Source organism: Nilaparvata lugens, chromosome 13 (genome assembly GCF_014356525.2).
Source record: "Nilaparvata lugens isolate BPH chromosome 13, ASM1435652v1, whole genome shotgun sequence".
In the NCBI taxonomy this organism is placed as follows: domain Eukaryota; kingdom Metazoa; phylum Arthropoda; class Insecta; order Hemiptera; family Delphacidae; genus Nilaparvata; species Nilaparvata lugens.
In genome coordinates, this window is record NC_052516.1 from 4,970,150 (window position 1) to 4,988,750 (window position 18,601).

At 36.0% G+C, this 18,601-nt stretch overlaps 3 protein-coding genes across 7 annotated transcripts in view; 1 reads left to right on the forward strand and 2 right to left on the reverse strand.

Annotated features, from left to right (window-relative positions):
• Positions 1-5,586, forward strand: part of LOC111046227 — a 30,672-nt gene extending 25,086 nt beyond the window's left edge. For both annotated transcript variants that reach the window (XM_039439623.1, XM_022331727.2), the window contains exons 11-12: positions 1,718-1,964; positions 5,065-5,586. In XM_039439623.1, the coding sequence (XP_039295557.1) occupies positions 1,718-1,964; positions 5,065-5,191 (374 nt within the window). In that variant the 3' untranslated portion in view covers positions 5,192-5,586. The remainder of the gene's footprint in view (positions 1-1,717; positions 1,965-5,064) is intronic.
• The window catches only part of LOC111056978, a 486,313-nt gene that overhangs the window by 363,532 nt on the left and 104,180 nt on the right, over positions 1-18,601 (reverse strand). The window lies entirely within an intron of this gene.
• Positions 10,085-18,491, reverse strand: LOC111046222 (probable pseudouridine-5'-phosphatase). Its single transcript, XM_039439653.1, has 4 exons — positions 18,121-18,491; positions 14,621-14,839; positions 13,203-13,435; positions 10,085-10,735 (listed from the first exon to the last, which is right to left on the reverse strand). Exons 1-4 carry the CDS (start codon positions 18,233-18,235, stop codon positions 10,556-10,558), a joined length of 747 nt encoding a protein of 248 aa, XP_039295587.1. The 5' UTR covers positions 18,236-18,491; the 3' UTR covers positions 10,085-10,555.

Here is an 18,601-nt window from a genome sequence, read left to right on the forward strand (position 1 = left end):
AGCTTTTAAGAGCTTTATGACGTCTCAGCTGTTGTGGTGGTGGAATATTACTCAATACAGGGAGCAACTCTGTAGGAGTTGACTTGACAGTGCCTGAGATCATCCTCATAGTAGAGTTCAAAGCTGTATCTATCTGCTTGGTGTGAGCACTGTTCATCCATACTGGAGCACAGTATTCTGCAACTGAATATACCAGGGCCAAACCAGCTGTGCCGTTCTTATACTCCCACCCAAAAAAAAAACAGTAGTAACAGACAGTAATCGCCTTGAATGAAAAAATCTGCTTGAAATTTGGAACATAAACGACCTATACCATGAGATATCTTCTTATGCTACATTTTTTTCTATGACATGACTTGAGGGCAGAGCTTCCAAGCTTCATAACAACGTCATATCCCATAACAAACTCATCTGGCTGCAACATTTCATGAAGAGGGATTTGGTAGGCTGGTCAACTGGCAACTGGTGTGACAAATGCCTCAATCTTCACAGCAATCATGTTGAAGCATAATCATAAGAGTGTGATCACATTGAATGAGAAGTATAAGTGCAAGAGCACGTTGAATCATGCATGAGCCGAAAAACAAAATCTGGAAAGAGCCATTGAAACACGTTGTGACTTGCATGTAGCTGATCATACTGAACGCAACTAGCAAGTGCAAACTTTCAGTGTGACTGTTCCTATTGTTCTTTCCACATTTTTTTCTCATCTGCATGCTTATCCATAAACAAGCGTGCACTTGCACATATACGCATCCAATTTGATCACACACTCAAGCCCTGCACACACGGGTCTGGTCACACACATCGATATTTTGCCATCCTTATGAATTCTATCTGAATAAACAGATGATTTCAAACAGATGATGTTTGTAAGTTTCATCTCAAAGTATTCATAAGGACGGCAAAATATCGTACGAACAAAAATCGATGTGTGTGTGCGGGGCTTAAGTGTTCTTAACTTTTGATGAAATAGTATATTTCGCACCTAGAGCAGAAAATGAGATTTTTCCGACTCGAAATCGGTTTTCAAGTCCGAGGCCGTAGGCCGAGGACTAGAAAAGATTCAGAGCCGGAAAACATTTATGCCCGTGGTGCGAACGCTATTTTTCGCCACACACAAAAATAAACCATATATAATATATATATATATATATATATATTATATATATATATATATATATTTACGAAGCACTTCCGAAAGCAGAAGTGGAAGGTGATAGCTCTAGCAAATCTGAGGTAATCTGAATATCAGGAAATTGTCCAAGTATTTTTATTTTTTATTCTGATTTGTCTAAATAACCTAAAAGATGATGTTCAATTATGTGGGAGGTTGAGTTTATACTTTTTTATTCTTTCAAATGACAATAAGATGATATTATTAGTCTATAAATGTTTTAATTGTTGAATAATGAACACAAAGAATGAAAAGTTTTTTGATCAGCTGTTTTTTGATCACCTTTCTTAGTTCCATGTTAGCTGCTGGAAAGGGTACTATTTCCGGCCTCGGCCGGAAAGAAACCTGTTCTGACGTCAGACGAGAGTCGTCTGCAAACAATGTCTTTCAGATCTACGTAGGGACTGTGCAGTGTGGCGAAAAAAGTATTATTCTATATTAATTAGTCTTCCATCTGAGGTTGATAAATAATGCGCCTCGTAAAGTACCTTATAATTAATTGAATATCCTTTTAATATTCCGTTCTCTGTTGTTTTTCAGTGTCTCAAAGCCTAGCCAGCACATCGATTGAGCAGCGCGGTCTAGCGGTGGTAGGCTGGTACCACACGCATCCCGGCTTCAAACCGCAACCGTCTGCGGTTGACGTGCGAACACAGGCCGCATATCAGCGTCAGTTTGGTCGCAATCACAGTCGCCCGCCGTTTGTGGCGCTGATCGTCACGCCTGATCAGCATTTGGCCGCCGATTACAATCTGGTTGGCGGCGATTGTGCTGGCATTTTGTTCAGGTGAGCTCAATTATAGTACTCTTCAATTGAGTTTGTTAGTTATAGCATAGAGAAAAGATAGCATAATAAGTTATCCCATGGTTTGTAGAATTCATTCAAAGTTTTGTGTCAAATTAATGTGTTTTGTATCAAGTTGAGATGATACTGTATCATGTGTGGTGATACTGTATCATATTGTGTTGATACTGTAGCATGTGTGGTGATACTGTATCATTTTGTGGTGATACCATAGAGAAAAGATAGCATAAGAAGGTATTCCATGGTATAGGGCGTTTATGTTCCAAATTTCACTGTTAACTCAAGCCGATAGTCCTAGTAGTTGTTTCTGGTGAAGCTATGTGACGCTGGTAGTCTCCCATACTGTGCCGTTCTTACACTCTTAACCTAACAAAACAGTAATAATAGACAGTAGTCGACAGTAATCGGTGAGCTCAAGTTTTTGTCATCTTACTTTTTGTCACAGACATTGACAGACAGACAATCGTTGTAGTTCTCAAACTCAAGGTAGATCAATAGAGTTGGGGAGATTTCAAAAAATAAAAAAATGTAGATTCACTGCAAACTGTTGGCATAGAGGAAATATAGCATAAGAAGATATCCAATAGTATATTGCGTTTATGTTGCAAATTTCACTGTTAACATCATACTCTAAGGCTCAACTCACACTACCTCGACTCGAATCGTACGACTCCAGTCTCTCGACCTTACGACTTTTTCGCTCATTGTCACTACTTCAGTTCCAAGCTACTCGATTTTTTAACCTTACTCTATCAAAAATATAACATGTAATTCGTCACTACCTAGCATGTAACAAATTTTATAATAAATGTTATGAATATATTGTCTTATCTAATTCTTATTATTATCTAAAATGATAAAACACCACATTCATAAATCATTACCTCACTTTCATAAAAAATGCAGGGTACTTCGCAAATCAAGTCGAGGATCGACCAACATGTCGAGTCGACGTTCGACTCAGTCTCACAGTCGTGAGGTCGCGGAGACTAGAATCGATGTTAGATGGAGACTAGTTGTTTTAATCAGCTGATGCCAAGCTTTTTATATCTGTATCTTACCGTTTCTGTAAAAATACTGATATAGTCAGCTGATTAAAAGTGAATTGCTCATGTTCGCGGCGCTTATATCTGTAAGCACCTTTACTAAACGAAAATCCAAATTAAATGCTGTAAATCACCCCGAAGACTTATTAGCATTAGCATTTGATCATTTGATCCTGAGAATCAGCTTCTTCCTTCACTTTTGCACTTCTCTACGACCTCTTATTTGTCTTCTTCTTCTTCTTGTTTGTCTTTTTCTTTATCCACTTCTCCTCTCCTCGGTGACAAAAGCTATCAGAGAAAGCCCATTCAAGTGTGGGAAGCACCCAGCCTATTTAAATATTATATCTACACATTCCACTAATGCCAAGCTATATATATACAAATAGCGTCCTGGCGAAGTTGGAAGAAATAAGTGAAGTGCTCCTATCGGTACACGTTGATCACAGCGCATGCGCAAACACGTACGCACATTCACAAACAAGAGCCGGAAATAAGACAAGTGAAAAAATTTTACTAATTTTACAAATTTTACTAGAAACTGTGAACGATGGTATTTCAGTTTCAGGTTCTTGAACCAGGTATGTAATTGTCCCACGTATCTTGCAGGAGATTAGTTTTATTGTATTTATTTTCTCTTTTTGAAAGATAAATGTCATGATGGCCTCAAGACGTCACAATAATTAATTGGATATCACTTTATCATATAATATGTAGTATTCTTAAGTTTTGTTTTTTTTCAAGCTTTTGCGATTTTTTGTAAATTACTGTAATACTTTCTTTAACATTATAAAATTTGAATTGTATATAAAGTACTTGAAGCAGAATAAGTGAACTGCAACTCACTGCCAACACACAAGGTTTCTTATGTTGGCAGTGCCAAATATTACATTGATAATATTGTTGTACTCAAGTTAAAATCAATGTCTATTTGTATTGTATACTCTTGTGATTAATATTGTACAAATATGTATTTGTAATTTTGGCAATAAATTCAATTCAATTCAATTCAATAATTGCAATATCTCAGAACTCACTGAGTTCTGTCAACTCACACTTACGCTATATGTACAAGTCATAAAAAACCGAATATTTTGTTTGCAATCAGCTACAACCTATGAGCTATTAGTTCTCTCCTCATAAAACAACAAATTTTTGTGGTGTAATGTACTACATTAGAATACATTTTATTCAACTTTTTATTTAAATTTAGTTTACACAGCTTACATCATTCTTTTCAGAATTAAATTCTCTACAATTTTTATTTCAAAAAAATTTTGTTTACTGGTCATTAAAGAAAGTTATTGGGCATCAAACGTAGAAGTCTGTTTTTCTACATAGATTTCTTGCATATTTTAACCTTTTTCTCAAAAACTACTCGTACTACAGCTTCCAGACTAGTTTTATTCAATTTTTCAGATATTTTTCCATATGAATCCACCATACGTTTTTTTAAAACTAGTCCCCAAACAATTCAGCATCGGTGTATTTCACCAGAGGAACTGAATTCCGGGCGAAATCTTTCACTCTGTATAGCTCGCTAATGAAGCGTTTATGGATATATGTTTATGAGAACATTTTTTCTTATTTTCACCTCTACTATCACGTATTAAATTATTTTACCATAATTATGAATCACTCTGTATACAGCACTCAGAATGACACAGTGTAACTACCACATTATGTTGAATTTTGTAAAAGAATGTACAATATAAGTTACCAGTTGAAATAAAAGATCTCAAGATTAGACAGTTGAAAATTTGTGTTAAAAATATTCTAATTGACTGTTGTCCTTACAGTAAATGACTTAATGTAATGGTATAATGTGATGTTATTTTTATGACCTGTGATATATTGATGTTAAATTTGTTTTAATTGACTGCTATCCTAACACTATGAAATACTTGATAATGTGATGCAATTTTATGACCTGTGATATTTTGATGCTGTTGAATCTGTGATATGTTTTTTGACGATGTCTTGCATTTGTTTAATGTTCTGACAATAAAAGAATCTTGAATCTTTCTATTGTTTTTCAGGATATTTTTCGTGTTGGAATCTGGTGGAGAGATGATACCATATAGACTGAGACCAATCATTGATTCGTCGAACTATTCATTGGAGAGCATCATGGATAGTATCAAAACAATCAAACAAGTCAACTAAAATGAAAAAGTTTTTAGAAGAAGTTAGAACGTCTAGAAGTTGTGCCTTTAGTTAGTGAGGTTAGCGGATCATATTTTCATCACAATCATAATTATTTTGATAATATTTTATCAATTTATTTAGTGAAGTAAGCTGTTTAGTTTATTTAGGGTTGCTTTCTCCAGAGTTGGTTTAACCAGGACTTCCTATATAGGAGGTCCTATATGGAGGTAGTATATAGGAGGTCCTGGTTCAGCTATTGAGCCCGTTTAATCAATGTATGTTTGAATTTATTTTAATGTGTTTTGATTAAGCCAGCTGATGGTTTAAACTAGAATTTTAGTTGAACTTTTTTGGAGAAAGTGGCCTTTTTTGTGTTGAGTGTTGATTAAATCAAGTTTTGGTTTTTCCCATAATATTGTCCTTGTCATTTATCGTGTTTGTATTGGTTTTAGATAAAGTTTACACCGATTGAAGATAAACTTTGATCACTTAGGCCCCAATATCGGGGACCGAGCTTCGTTCTGGAGTACTAAAGCATAAAAAATTTATTACGAAAGAAGAAATTATAATAACATTCATACAGAAATGTTCTATCTAATCACAGTAAATTGAGATTAATTCAGGCACCAAGTACCTGATTGAATTGGTGATTACAAAAGTTCAACAGCTGAGTCATAATTTTGACACAGTCCCATACACATGAACTCGCTCACTCACTTCCATCACCAACAGACGACGAAATGATTATTATCAGATGTTTTTCCAAGGATGAATAATGATTATCATTTTAATGTCCTTCAGCGAGTTTTCTCAGGGATGAGACCTAGTGCAATCGAATCTCTATATTATAAACCTACTATGTTCTGAATTTCGTGAGAATCGTTAGAGCCGTTTTCGAGATCCGGTGAAATACAAACGTATAAACATCCAAAGATCTAAACATATAAACAGAAGTTGTTCGTTTAATAGTACCGGTATAGGATAGAATGATTTATAATATTTATAAAATGAATTTTATGTCCCGGTTGCACAAAAGCCTGTTAAATTTTAACCGTGATTGGCCACTACCTCCGTAAACAAAGCCATAGTGCTTACTGGTGGGGCTCCTAGACCTACACCAATAAAAACACTAGCTGATATAGATCAGCTGAAATCAACAAATAATGTGAGTTAGTGTTTTTATTTGTGTAGGAGGTGGAGAGTAGCCCTACCTGTGCTGACGTCACCAGAATGCACTATGGCTTTGTTTACGGAGGTAGTGGATTGGCCCGGTTGCACAAAGCCAGTTAAATTTTAATCATGATTAAATTTCACGAGGAACCAGTGAAGGCGGTCTTGAAAACAGGCTTCTCTGATGGGTTCTCGTGACATTTAATCATGATTAAAATTTAAGAATATTTTGTGCAACTGGGACATAAAATTCCACGATGAGAACTAATCATAGAAGGTTTTTCTGAGTAGAAGGCTTCTCTGATTTATATTTTTAGCATTTAATCATGATTTAAATCGAACAGGATTTTCTGCAACCGGGTATCCGTTTTGTTGATTGGGGGTTAAAAACTGATAGATAACTTGGAAGATGAATTGATGATCTCTAATCACTCGTTGAACAGTGATTTAGGCCCGCCGCAAAGTAGACCTACGCTAATCCACGAAAATCAACCCACGCCATGGGATGTTTTGAAACCATTGCTAGGCTTCTCTAGACATCTGTGTAATACATGCAATGAATAATCCACTTGTCAGCTGATTAATTATGAATAATTCTATAGCAATGGTTTACAAAACATCCCACGGCGTGGGTTGCTTTTCGTGGATTAACGTGGGTCTACTCACTACCTCCGTAAACATGTTTACGGAGGTAGTGGTTTACTTTGCGGCGGGCCTAAATCTTGATTAACTGCTGAAAAAATGTTGAGAATTTCACTTTTTGTTTTTGATAACTTTAACACCGATTAAAGTTAACCTACTATCACTCGTTATTGATAACAGAACCTATTTCGGACTATGTGTAACCTTATCCAAATTTGGGAGAGGAATAGCACAAGGTTACCTTATTTTTTCTCTCCCTATCATTTATATGATGTACCTATTGTATGAATCTAAAGAAACCTGGAGGTTAAATATACTGACGAGACTTGGAAAATGAATAGATGATTTCTAATCATTCGCTGATTAAATCTAAACGGCTGAAAAAAATGTTACCTGTATTCTGTTTCTGCTTATTTGGTTTTTGTAACGTTTGAAGAAGTTGACCTCTGATTAAAGTTAATTGAAGGTTAAATTCTGACGGAGGAATTGGAAAAAATCCCTTGTTCTCCAATCCCCCTTTAATCTGTGATTAAACGTTGATCAGCGACTGAACAAATCTTGAATCGTATACATTTTGTTCTCGTTGAGTATGGTGCCCTCATGAACTTTAAGGTAATGTGATGCATGGTTAATGTGAGGGGTGATGAAAGATAAATTATCCTACAAATACAGGTAGATTCAGAACAACTAGAGCTACCGGAAACAAATAAATTTTCACGAAAAATAACAGAGAATTTTTGATAAAAATAAACTTTATTGTAGCATTTTACAAGTAACATACATAGAGTTGATAATAATTCATAGAGTTAGATTAACATTTAACATCTAGTTAAGTATATCAATAATAATATTATGGTTGATTGGCAATATAACGTCTATTTTAATAAAATAGTGAATTTGGCAGTTGTATTTTAGAAGGCTAATAGAAATAATGCGTGATTTATTCAAAAAATAATGCTTCTCCAATTTTTTCATTAGTTCTAAAAATATATATGGGATCAATTTTGGTATAGGGCTAAAACCATGCCTTGGATAGGATTCTTTAAGTAGATTTTATACTGAAAGTTCTTTAGTATATTACATAAAACAATCAAATGGATTCAAAGATCACTTAGAAGTATTGAACTCTACTACTGAAATCATTATTGATTTTCTTGAAATACATGAGTTTACAATGATTATTAAACCAGATTTTCTGTTGAATTGAAAAATTAATTTGACTAGAAAGAATTGAACATAATTTTCTGGTAAATAACTGTATAATTCTTATTGTGCCATTAAAAATTAATTTAAAACGTTAATATTATGTTACACAACATTCAATAGATAAAATATATTACAATTTACGATAATAATTCATGTAAACCTTAAAACATCTGATGAAGAATTAGTATAAAGTATATTTCAACAAATTTATTTAATACAATACAATTTTACTAAACGCTTTCTACAACTTGAATTTTAAATCAAGTAATTTGTACAAGTTCAAACTTTCTATTAAATTCAATAAAATAAAAGCTCTAAAAACTGAACAGCGTAGTTCAAATTTAAGTCTCGCTTTAAATGAATTTCTGCTCTGACTGACAGAAAAATACTGCCATTGGTATTACTTATGGAAGGGTTCACCAATTTTTATCCTGTAATGTATGAACACTCCCATAAGAAGCTCTAGTATTATTTTTCTGCCAATGTGTGAATTCTCTCATAAGTATCAATGGTTTTCTTTTTACGCCCAAACGTCAGAAATTCAATGTTAAGATGGACTTTGACACACTCTGCTTAGATAATAATTCTTGTTAAATACGTAATACATGAACCTTAGCCAGTTTAAAGAGTTAGGCTGGTCACACACCGATTAATCAAGACAAGACTAGTCACGATTAGTCACAATACTTCATATAGCTGCTTATGACGCAACACACACTGATTAGTCATTGCAATTAGACATGACTCCATAAGCAACTATGTGAAGTATTGTGACTAAATGTGACTAGTCTTGTCTAGACTAATCGGTGTGTGACCAGCCTAATAGTCTTTTATTTGATAGAATTTGATAACATTTTCGACCATGTAAAAGCGGCTCAAGAAACTTTAATATCATGAGCATTGATTAGAATGGCTAAACAATATTAATAAATTGTGCATTAAACAATCACTAAATCTAAGTGTAGAAGACTACCAATTTTACAACATAGAAAAATAACATTCAGTTTGATAACAATGTTGAGTATTTAATTAGGTTTTCAAACAAAGTATTCAAATATAGTTTTGAACATAATGAATATGTTTTGAAACATGATAGCATCTACAGCGAGTGACTACAATCAACTATTCGGTCGACTACAATCGATAAAACGATTTTTAGAAAAAATGGAATGACATTTTTACTAAAGATGTACAACCCTACTTTTTTCGATCCGTGTTAAGCTTAGACATACCTGACAACAGTGTTCAATTATTTTCTATTGTATCTAGGTTCAATATGAAACTCTTCTTGCATTCATTTCCAAAACGTTTCTTGCAATTTTTCAAGTTTTAGTTCTGTTATATTATATCCAAGTACAACATACTAACATACTTCAACTCTCAATAGGTTGCTTACGATTTCTCGAGTTGACTCTTCTATTTTGTACCAAGTTCAATTTGTTTTGTTTCAATTTAGAATAGGTTTCTTCAAGTTTCACCTTTTTATCGTGCACCAAGCTCAAATATTTTTCTAATTGCTCCCATTGCGATCAGGTTTCATCTTAGGGCCGGTTTCCGAGCTCGGGATTCAGCTAAGTCCTAGACTTTAAACAGCTGGAGTCAGAAAATTGGTTTTCCAAAACGGGGCGTAGTCGCAGTTATTGTCATAGTCACGTTTGAATTAAATTTCGAAAAACTATAAAATTGAACACAAAATAAAAGAGAAAATAGTGTAGTTTCAGCTATTTTGAATTATTTAGGAATGTCTAATTTCGTCAAGGAAAAACGTTTCCAATTTATAGAAATGAGAAAATAAAAAGTACAACTACTGTTATAAAAACTGCGACTACGCCTCGTTTTGGAAAGTTAATTTTCTGACTCCAGCTGTTTAAAGTCCCGAGCTCGGAAACCGGCCCTTAGAGAAAAGATAGCATAAGAAGATATCCCATGGTATTGGTCGTTTATGTTACATATTTCAAGTCGATTTTTTGTTCACTCAGCCGACTGTTGACTACTGTCTACTATTACTGTTTAATTGAGGTGAGAGTGTAAGAACGGCACAGTATAAGAGACTACCAGCTTCACGATAAATAACTACTAGGACTATCGGCTTGAGTTAACATTGTTATTGAACATAAACCATGGGATCGCCCTATACCATGAGATATCTTCTTATGCTATCTTCTCTATAGTTTCATGTAGTTGTTGCTAATTTTCTAGGTTTTACTAGAGTTCAAACTCGTTTTAATACCTTCTCTTGGTTTTATCAGAGTTTAAATCCAGTTTAATTTCCTTCAAGTTTAAACTCAGTTCACATTCCTTCTATGTTTAACTATAGTTTAAACTCGTTTCAATCCCCGGTCGGGAGTTTACCAATGTGGTTTCCTACTGGGGAAACGGTGGTAGACCGAACAGTTCAGGTTTGAAGTCCTCTAGGGTTTCGAGCACAAGGGTTGCAGCCGCTCTTCGCTCGTCGGGAATGACCGGGTCGGGCACCATTACAACCTGCATACCGGCCGAGCGTCCCGCCTGGACTCCGTTTGGCGCGTCTTCGAACACTAGACACTGAAACAGAGTGTGAAATGAACACCTTAAACTGTCGGTCCCGGTTGAAGTATCATAACAGACTTGAGACCCAATGACTTAAATATTCAGACTTTCCGGCCAGGGACTCCTCACCAATAAAAAGCCTTACGAATTTACTTGTAATTATTATTATTATTATTATGCGTCAAATTCCCTTGTATGGAAATCGCTAAGTATTTACTTTGGATGCCGTACTAGATCCTTATTTCTACGATTATTCCAAAAAAAATTCATTCTAATTACTAATATATTTAGTATAATAATATATAATATTATTATAATATATAAAAATTTCATTCTAATTATATTATAGCCTCTCTTCTTTCTTGGGAAAAGACTACATTTCTCCTCTTAAATTCCACGGGGCGTATTTCCCACTTTGCAACACTCCTTCTAAATTGGTTTCTGTCAAAAATATGATGTCATCATCAATTCCTGCATCAGATGAGTCCTTCTGTACATTTTTAATCCAATTTCCCCCCCCCCTCTTTTTGCTCTTCACAAAAAGTAGGATTCTCTTTGTCATTCGATCCCCCGGCAGTCTCATCAAATGTCCAAAGAATTTTAATCTCCTCCTTTTGATATCGGCAGATACTTTTGAGTATTTTTCCACAACGCAGTTCTTCTGCAGCCTATAGCCTTCTTCCGTTTTCCTTGGGCCAATTATTCTTCTGATTATTTTCCTCTCCACACGACATAAATCCTCAATATCCAGTTTGGTGTTCAAAGCTAAAGTTTCACTTGCATACAGAAACATGGGTTTAATTACTGTGTTGTAATGTCGTACCCTGGATTTTATTGAGACACTTCTTGTTGTAGATGTTTTGTACCAAGCCAAATCCCTTTTGTGCTTTTTTCACTCTCTCTCTCAGGGCTTCCTTCTCAGAAATAAATTCTCCAAGATATTTGAAGGATGCGACGCTATTTACTTGTAATTATTATTAAACGAAAATCCAAATTAAATGCTGTAAATCACCCCGAAGACTTATTAGCGTTAGCATTTGAATAATTGCAATATCTCAGAATAAAATAAAATTTACTTGTATTTTTTCACTGAAACAGGATATGGATATCGTGGGTTTAGATTTGACGTATAAACCAAGGAATTTATTCCATCTCACTAAAAAGAGAACTGTGAATACAGACATATATTCTGGCATATACATAAACTGGCATATATTCATGTATCAGGTCAAAAACAGTACAATCATTCATATGATTGTTCAGATACAACGATTAATCATTCACCTGTTACATTCATCTGGATGAATCATTGGATGACTGTTTTCATCCCATCCAATGTAGACAGTTTGAAGTTAATCTTACTATAGAATTAGCAGATAACCCGTGCTCTGCAAGGGTCTATTTCAAAACTTGACAAACTGAAAACTTGACGGAGTGGAATCTTGAAGAGATTGAAGTAGGCCTAGAACCATCCTAGGTTACTTAAGAATCTATATGCAAAATTTCAAGTTAATTTCAGTCCAGAGGTTTAGATGATACTTCTATGATACTTTACTTCAAACTGTAAACTTTGGTTTTTCGATTTTTCATCTCGGTTTTTAATAAATATGTTGTTGGACAATATCTAGTATTTTTATTCAGTACGGAAACATTTAGATGCTTGCATTTCAACACTCTCAGCTGCCTTCCCCGCTACACTCTACCTGCGCCGCTCCACTATGTTTTGACTTTAAGGGTGTGATCACAGCGTTCTCACATTGAATAAACTCTGTTACATTAGCTTGTAATAGATGGTCTTAAGCTGTGTTTACACCAAAGTTATGAACAACATTATTAATCCTTATAGATTCTATTACATTGAACGGAACTTGACAAACACATATGTTCATCATCTGTATGATAAGTTATGTTCAATCTAATAGAATCTATAAGTATTAACATTTTGTTGTTGTAAACGCAGCTTTAGGGTGTGATCACATTGAATGCGTATCTGTGCAAGTGCACGTCAGAGCCGAAAAACAAAATCTGGAAAGTGCCATTGAAACACGTTGTGATTTGTCTGTAGCTGCTCACACTGAACGCAAATATCAACTGCAACTCTTTCCAGACTTTGTTCCTCATCTGCACGCTTGGTCATGCATAACGAATTGGTCACTTGCACATATACACATGTGATCATACCCATAAGCTGCCTCTATACACTTTCCAACTGCGTACAAATGACGACAAGAGTGTGGATGCAACCGCTCGCTTTGGATATAAAGGCTCAACTCACACTTACGCGACTCAGGTCGAGAAGAGACTCGACTCTAGTCGAGAGCATTTGTTTCCAAATGGTGACACTCAGACCAGTCGATTCTAGTCTCCGCGACTGTCACCATTTGAAAACACATGCTCTCGACTAGTCGAGTCTTTTCTCGACCTGAGTGTGAGGTTTCTTGACGCGTTAGTGTGAGTTGAGCCTAACACTAAAGAGTAGTACCTTTTCGGGTTTGACACCATCTCCGAACCTCTCAGCCGCCACCAGGAATATATCTGGAGCCGGTTTTCCGTTTTTGACCTCAGCATCGGTGCTGGCCGACACGATGTGATGGAACAGACCAAATAGAGGCTTGTGGTTGGTCGTTTTGAGTTCCACAGCTCTGGCACCGCTACTGGTTGCAACAGCAATCGGCACCTGTGATTGGTGCAGATGTCTGACTAGACGCTCCGCCCCTGAAACAAGCGAAACAGGGTGTCAGTTAGTCAAGTTATCACTTCATCCAGGTAGTTCTGAGTACACTACTGTGAATGGAAACAAGAGATTGGTGCAGATGACGGACTAGACGCTCCGCCTCTAGAACAACTGAAACAGGGTCTCAATTCGTAAAGGTGTCACTTCATCCAGGTACCTATAGAGAGGTTCACGTTATAATAGCAGTATTTGATTGACATTAGTGTTGCTATCCTTGTCTTCTGTGATCCCTGCTTTTCGAAAAACGTCTGTTGAACAGAAATAGAATACCATTACTTCTAGTGAAAGTGTTCACACCATCGCAGTCTTACCATGTGTGAATACTCTCATAAGAACCAATGGTTTTCCCTTTCTGTCCAGCAGATTTCATATTCATTGGAGAGCAGGTGAGCGACTATCTATTATTCGGAATACCAACAAAATCTTACATAATCGATTTCCTCAAGACGATTTATAGTAACGAAATTATTTTTTTCTTGATTTCAGTTTACATGTTAGTTAGAAGAAAAAGATTTAGAACACCCATAATATTAGAGTAGGAGGAAAAGAAGAGGATGATAATGTAGATGAAGGTAGAAGAAAAGAGAAAATAAAAATTTAGAAACAGGTAAATCATTATCCAACTTTGATTTTTTTTTTAATTCTGTATTTTTGAGGCAGTAAGTCTACACTGCTGAGTTGCTTCTTGTTTCTATGTATTTAGACACGACATACAGTCAAATATTAAGTGAATAGTTGAAAACATTTAATAGTCATGTTGAAAATGATCGCTAGACGGTCGAAAGTACTTCAGTCAGTAAGTAAATGTTATTAATTATTTACTTGATAATTGACTGCATGTCGTGTTTAAATACATAAAAAGTGTGTTAATACATAGCAGCTTGGAATGGATCAAGAAACCATCATCTTTATCTATCTATCTTCAATAAAGGTGGTTAATTTTATCAGAGATATAAATTTCAGAGCAAGGATGTGTGGTTTCATTAAAGTAAAGATTCATTGATTAATATATAAATTAATAGCGTACCGCTGAATACTTCTGTAGCCAACAATAAACAGTCAGTCAGCTTACGTCATTTTACAGATTGGACCTCACCTTACAGATTTAGATACCGTAATTTCATCATTATTTATTCAATTTTTTGAAAATAAAATAATGAACTAACCTGGCAACAGTGTAGCTTTGCTGAGGTCATCAACCTGTAGTTTCTTGGATTCTTTGCTGAATTCCTCGACTGTCAGAGGCAGTTGGTAAGATTCTATAATTATTTTTGCAGTGTCCTGTTCCTTTGTACCCAAAACCTTCACTCTAATATCTTCTGTGTACTCATGTCCGTATTGCTTCAACAGTTTCTGGTAGCTTGCTTTGTAGACACCTTCGGTATCTGAAAATTAATGTTACAAAATTTAAAAAAAATCAACTTTCTTGTTCAACCTCAGCTCAATCTATGTTTTTAATCGTCCAATTACACAGTCATATTACATATATGGCTATAGTTCATCAAGTTTTAAGAAATTGATTGTTGTTTTTGAAGAGCTATTGTGGTAATTCTCCATAATGAATAAATGAGACACAGATGTTGTCAATACCACTTTATTACTTTTCTTGCCCTATTACCATAGGTAAGGAAAATATTGCTTTCCGAAGAAAATTAAGGTACCCAAATTTCTATATTTCTATACGTTTCAAGGTCCCCTGAGTCCGAAAAAGTGGTTTTTGGGTATTGGTCTGTATGTGTGTGTGTGTGTATGAGTGTATGTGCGTCTGTGTACACGATATCTCATCTCCCAATTAACGGAATGACTTGAAATTTGGAACTTAAGGTCCTTACAATATAAGGATCCGACACGAACAATTTCGATCAAATGCAATTCAAGATGGCGGCTAAAATGACGAAAATGTTGTCAAAAACAGGATTTTTCGCGATTTACTCGAAAACGGCTCCAACGATTTTGATTAAATTCATACCTGGAATAGTCATTGATAAGCTCTATCAATTGCCACAAGTCCCATATCTGTAAAAATTTCATGAGCTCCTCCCCATCTATGCAAAGTTGGATTTCAGATTCCCAATTATCAGGCTTCAGATACAATTTAAACAAAAAAATTCGAGTGGAGAAGATTGAGCATAAAAATCTCTACAATTAATGTTGAGTAACATTTTCACCTAAAATTGAAATTAAGCTCGAAATTCGAGAAAATGTGATTATCCAATTGCAAACTGTTGGCAACTGTTGATTCTATTAAATCATTCACTATGAAGAGATATCAGACCTCGTATGTCTTCAGCGTTATTGTCGTGTCACCAGCTGGCTTAGATCTTTGTTTATAAGTAGACTTGTGATGCGCGTGAACACTAGCGTCAGGTGATCAATTCTAATAACGGCAAGGAAAGTTGTGTGAGTGCGCCACACCAGATTTTTTTGTTTTAACAAAAGGACCATAGTTTCGGGGCTACACCTGCCCCATCCTTAGCTAGACTGGTGTTTTTAGTAGGCTAAAAACAAAACTAAAGTGGTATTGACAACATCTTTGTCTCATTTATTCATCAAGTTTTGTTGAATCTTTTTTCGCTGAGGATGGTGCCCACATGAGCGTTTTGAATGTGCGTGTTTAATAGAGTAGAGAGTGATAGATTGGATGAGATGATCGAACCAATGTCCATGCCTACCGGCAGAATTCGAACCCACAACCAGGTAGCGTTGAAAAACTGAAGGCTGGGTTCTGGCCGCGACGCCACACGATAACGTCACACCTTCATTAATTGATTCATACAATAAGTACATTATCAAAAATGATAGGGAGAGAAAAAATGAGGTAACCTTGTGCTATTCCTCTCCCATACCTACACCTCCAAGTGGGCACCTGCTTTTCGCATATCCCGTGAGGTGTGACATGCGAGCTACCACCTATCGGCACTGCCAAGTCAGTAGGCGAGTATCACAGAGGAGTTAAGCCTGCATTGCACTGGAATCACCCCAACTGACCGTGTACCTCGGTCGGGGCACTGCGCAGTTCCGGCGGTACGTGGGCCAGCTCGGAGCCCGGACGTATCCTCTAACTCGTCTACAGGCCAGGAAAACCACCCAATTGTATACGTCTCCAAGGTGGGCGCTGGCACGTCCACTACACAGGCGCCCAAAAGGGGACATGACCGTTTCGGAAAGAAGCACCTGTGACTGGGGTTTTTCGACATGCTATGATGCTACTTCCAGAGACGGAGGCGCTTCCCAAGTCCCACAGTCTGGCGCATGGGAATTTCTCATGCCTGCTACTTCCAGAGACGGGGGTACCCTGATTCCCATCGTCTAGTCTCTCACTGGCTAACCCCGGACAGCCTCCACTGTGCCCAGCTACTCCCAGAGTCTGAGAATTCAGGTGAATTGGTCGAAACATGAGCCTCCCATAGTCTGGAGCCTTCACCCAGCCGTAAACTTATAAGCCAGGCTACTTCAAAGACGGATTCACACAGTCATCAAGTTTCAAGTTTTTATTGGGCCAGTTGAACATAGAAGTTACATATAACCACGTCACAATTCACATTGAAGAAACATACAATAAATTGCACAGGTACAACAAATACAATAGACAATAATAAATAAAACAGATCAGTTAAATTGGAATCAAAGCAAATTTTCAATTATATCAGATAATTCAGTGGTCTCCTGTTCTTAGGTATTATTTTAAATAGACAAAAAATCACATTAAATTAAATTTACAATCACATGTGCTATGGTTTCCTCTGGTTAGCGGATATACCCTTCATTATGAGAACCAGCACCCGTGGCTGGGGGATCCAGTACTTTCTGAGACGAGGCGAGGAACGAACTCCAAAGTAGCTCTGGAAAAGCTTTCTAGGAGCTCAAACTCCAAACTGAAGGCTGTAACGTCTTACGCTGCATCCACACTATCGGCCAATGCATACGACAAGCGCAAGAATGTGGATGCCTGGTTTGCCAGCGCTTGCTTTCACTAGTCTCCGCTTGCCATCGCTCCAATTTTTGTCGAGGGCAGCCGAGCATCCACAAATGGTCACATTGCAGTGACTTGGCGATAGTGTGGACTAGAAATTAGTTGACTCGGTTATCAGACCTGTGCTGAGTCAATATCATATTAGGCCCTAATAATTTAGATCAATCATATCTGAATAGTTGTTGTGTTATGTATTTTTAAATCAAACTCTATGACGCCATCGATCCCACAAATGTGGGTAATGGATGAAGCAGAAGGTATTAAGGTATTGGCATTATGACTACTGTAAGCCTTTATGAAACTACAGAAACATAATATTCAAAGTTCATGTAAAGTGTACTTATTTAAAAACATCAGATCTAATTGTATAATAATTCCTTTTCATTCTATTGTATTTCTTTGTTCAATTGTATTATTTCACCTATAGCATTTTTGGAGATTGAATACTGGGCGGGATTTTTGTCATCTTTAATTTATTTCTTCAGTTTAATTCTTCAAATAATGTAGAACACTACTCTAGATTTGATAAGGAAGGTAATTGTTTAACCTTGAATTGATGCGTAGCCAAAAACCAAGATAACAACTTCAGTTTTGAGTGTTCAAAACACAGTGATAACGATTTTAAGTGGATGTCTAAAAATAACCTCTACTAACCTCAACGTTTACTTGTTAATTGAAATCAAATTTACTCACCAAGCAACAGTCCATCCATATCAAAAATGCAGTGCGTTACTTTTTGAAAATCTCCCATTTTACTTTTGATGGAGCTAAAATATCTGCTAAACGATTGAAGCGCGATTTTATTCATTAAAGTATGATCTTTTTCAAGTTACAAATTGTACGATATCGTCTGGTTCTTTGGTTTGGTAAGTTTTGGACGTATGAAAGGATTAATAACAAACTTGGGAAAACCTAGAAATAGTATTGGTAGCCAAAAACCAAACAAAATCATTAATTTTAAGATAAAACACTGAAAAAAGTGGAATAGCCCCTATCAATTGACATTTTGACATTCGGCAAAATATAGCAGCCGATATTAACGACCTTGACAGCTGTTCAGTGTTACCTTGATTATATTGTTATAGAAAGATAGAATGATGAAGTAAAATTAATAAAATCGTAAGTAGCTAATTCAATAAATATTTTACTATTCATTCTACAAAAATCATTAATT